The following is a 3,565-nucleotide window of genomic DNA, read 5'->3' on the forward strand; positions in this document are numbered from 1 at the left end:
AAAAGAAGAGGAAGACCCACCATGGAAGAAAAAATGCCAAAAATGCAGACATCGAGAGACGCAATTTTTAACCATAATTTCTTTTGAACATTTTTAAAAAATGCTGCTGAAACAAACTCTAAATTAATTTCACCCAAAAAAGAAAATCAAGTTCTGAAAATAGGGTGTTCTGACAAAAAAGAATTGGGCCTGTACAAAAATTGATTGTCACAAGTAACCGATAATACAACCCCAAGGAATCAAAATCACTCTTCTCCTCTAGGAGAGTGGTCTCCTATCTATTTGCCCCCAACTCGACCAGCTCTGATCCCACATTGACTGGGGTTGGACAGATCCGCCCCCCTCTCCGGCAGCTAACAAAATGCTGTCGTGTGATGAGGTAGAAGAAGGGGTAGAAGCAGCTGTTGAAACAGAGCAGGCCATGAGCAAAGATGGTCCCAGTCTCCAGGGACTCTGTTGTCTCTGGAGATGATGCTTTGGGTGAGGTCTGCAGGAAGGCAATTATGTGATACGGGGACCAGCAGAGGAAGAAAATGACATGCAAGATAAGAAGGGTCCGGAGGGGCTTCTTGGACCAAGCCGCCCGTTTCTGGCTCCGTCTGGCAGCCAGGGTGACCAAGCAGATGCTGATCAAGGCTAGTGGGACCAGAAACCCAACCAGGAATCGGATAGCAATGTTGGCTGCTTCTCCACTCTCTCTCAACAAGAGGCTCTGATCGGAGCAGAGGCCATGGTAGCACCAGCTGATGATGACAGCCAGAATCCAGATGCTCAGTGTGACCAGGGAGGCCAGATGGACTGTGCAGTGGTTCTGGGCCCACACGGGGCAAACTGTGGTGGCACAGTGGTCGGCACTGACGGCTGTGAGGTGGAAGCTGCTAGAGAACATGCTGAGGGAGGTGATGATGTTGGTTATCTTGCACAGGACGCTTCTCAAATACCATTTGAAGCCCAGGGCCACCATGAGAGGCAGGAAGACAGTGAAGATAAATCCAGCAATGGCCACGTTCAGGTGCCACAGGGCGTTGACTGTTTTCTTCTTCTGGCACCTGGTGATGAAGATGATGAATCCATTCCCCGTCACACCGAGGATGAAGGTCAGGGTGCAGAGCACCATGAAAACTAGGTGCGTCGTCTCCAAAGGAGCTATGGCGTGAAGATGGGCAGCTGCTTCGTAGGCCATCATCTGGGGATAAGCAGAAGCTGTGCAGTTCTGGGACAAAGCAAACAAAGAAGGAACAAATTTGAAGTCTTAATAACAGAGAGAGAGACAGGACAGAAGTGGATCAGACGCAGTCTAAGCACAGCAGCTCTGGTAGTGCAGAAGGAAAAAAGAAAGCAAATGAGGCTGGTTGAAAAGCGAGAGAAAGCGGGGATGGGGAAGGAGGAGGGGAAAAAACCAAAATGATTTTTTTCTCCACTATCTCTTTTCTACTTTTCCAATGGCCACCAAGAATCCTGCAGCTGGAAGTCAAAAGCCAAAGTTATTGGGCGTTTTAAAACAGAAACAAGATGAAAGTAGCCATTTGAAAGGAAGAGGAAATGTTTCATTGTGGCTAGAAATTTTCAATCAACATTTTCAGTTAAAAAAATAATGCTGTTGAAATCGAACATTTTTTTGCGAAATCCCCAACCTGGAAAGCAAGATTCGTTCCACTTTCAAGAAACTAACTTAAAACAAAAATTGCAATTTGAGACAAAATGACAAAAATTCATTTCCCCCTTTGAATTTCATCCTTGAAAAATGTCGCCGGACTTGAATGGCTTTTGGGAAACACTTTGAGTTCGATGAGATTGTATTTTCCAATGGAAAAAATATTCGGTCATAACCTGTCAGTCAATTCTGGTGCTAAGGCCACTCTCTACTGAACAAGAAAACACAAACCCAGAGTGCAAATACAATGTTATGGCAAAAGATAACGTTACGCTTTCAAAGAGATGGTTAGGGGGTGAGCTTACTCCAGTCTGTAAGTACCCACCTACCTAGAGGAACAAGATCCAATGGCGAGTAGAACACAATCCAATGGCTGGAAGTTTAAAGCTAGAGAAATTCAAACTAGGTGCAATTTAACAGTGAAGAGAATTAACCATTGGGACAATGTACCGAGGGCTGTCGTGGGTTCTACAACAATGGCTATTTTTAAATCAAGGCAGGATATTTTTCTAGAGGATCTACTCTAGTTCAAACAGGAACTATTCTGGGGAAGTTCTCTGGCCTGTGTTAAACAGGAGGTCAGTCTAGATCAGTGGTTCGCAATCTTTCCAGATTACTGCACCCCTTACAGAAGTCACTAAACTGGGAGGAGTGGTAGATACGCTGGAGGGTAGGGATAGGATACAGAGGGCCCTAGACAAATTGGAGGATTGGGCCAAAAGAAATATGATGAGGTTCAACAAGGACAAGTGCAGAGTCCTGCACTTAGGATGAAAGAATCCCATGCACCGCTACAGAATAGGGACCAAATGGCTCGGTAGCAGTTCTGCAGAAAAGGACCTAGGGGTGACAGTGGACGAGAAGCTGGATATGAGTCAACAGTGTGCCCTTGTTGCCAAGAAGGCCAATGGCATTTTGGGATGTATATGTAGGGGCATTGCCAGTGGATTGAGGGACGTGATCGTTCCCCTCTATTCGACATTGGTGAGACCTCATCTGGAGTCCTGTGTCCAGTTTTGGGCCCCACACTACAAGAAGGATGTGGGAAAATTGGAAAGAGTCCAGCGAAGGGCAACAAAAATGATTAGGGGACTGGAGCACATGACTTATGAGGAGAGGCTGAGGGAACTGGGATTGTTTAGTCTGCAGAAGAGAAGAGTGAGGGGGGATTTGATAGCTGCTTTCAAACTACCTGAAAGGGGGTTCCAAGGAGGATGGATCTAGACTGTTCTCAGTGGTAGAAGAGGACAGGACAAGGAATAATGGTCTCAAGTTGCAGTGGGGGAGGTTTAGGTTGGATATTAGGAAAAACTTTTTCACTAGGAGGGTGGTGAAGCACTGGAATGCGTTACCTAGGGAGGTGGTGGAATCTCCTTCCTTAGAAATTTTTAAGGTCAGGCTTGACAAAGCCCTGGCTGGGATGATTTAGTTGGGGATTGGTCCTGCTTTGAGCAGGGGGTTGGACTAGATGACCTCCTGAGGTCCCTTCCAACCCTGATATTCTATGAAGTCTGATTTGTCTTGCGTAGCCCCAGGTTTCACCTCACTTAAAAACGACTTGCTTACAAAATCAGGCATAAGAATAGAAAATCATCACAGCACACGACTACTGAACAATTGCTGACTTTCTCATTTCTTCTGTGTGAAATTTCAGTTTGTACTGACTTCGCTAGTGCGTTTTGTGTAGCCGGTTGTAAAACTCAGCAAATCCTCGATACATTGATGTACCCCCTGGAAGACCTCTGCGTACCCCCAGGGGTACATGAACCCCTGGATTAGATTATCCCAGTGGTCCCTTTGGGGCTTAGAATCAATGACTTAGTTATGGGGCTTTCAACAGAGAAGTGGTCTCTTTCGTCTCAATGGGCAGGTAAGCTGTGATAAATAAAGGTGGGAATTAGCTCTCTTTGA

At 45.8% G+C, this 3,565-nt stretch overlaps 1 protein-coding gene across 1 annotated transcript; it reads right to left on the reverse strand.

Moving 5' to 3' along the window:
* Window positions 1–210: 210 nt before the first annotated feature.
* Window positions 211–1,183, reverse strand: LOC140902970 (chemerin-like receptor 1). Its single transcript, XM_073323550.1, has one exon. The coding sequence runs from the start codon at window positions 1,181–1,183 to the stop codon at window positions 275–277; it is 909 nt and encodes a 302-aa protein (XP_073179651.1). The 3' UTR covers window positions 211–274.
* Window positions 1,184–3,565: the final 2,382 nt, after the last annotated feature.

This window comes from Lepidochelys kempii, chromosome 24 (assembly GCF_965140285.1).
Source record: "Lepidochelys kempii isolate rLepKem1 chromosome 24, rLepKem1.hap1, whole genome shotgun sequence".
NCBI lineage: Eukaryota > Metazoa > Chordata > Testudines > Cheloniidae > Lepidochelys > Lepidochelys kempii.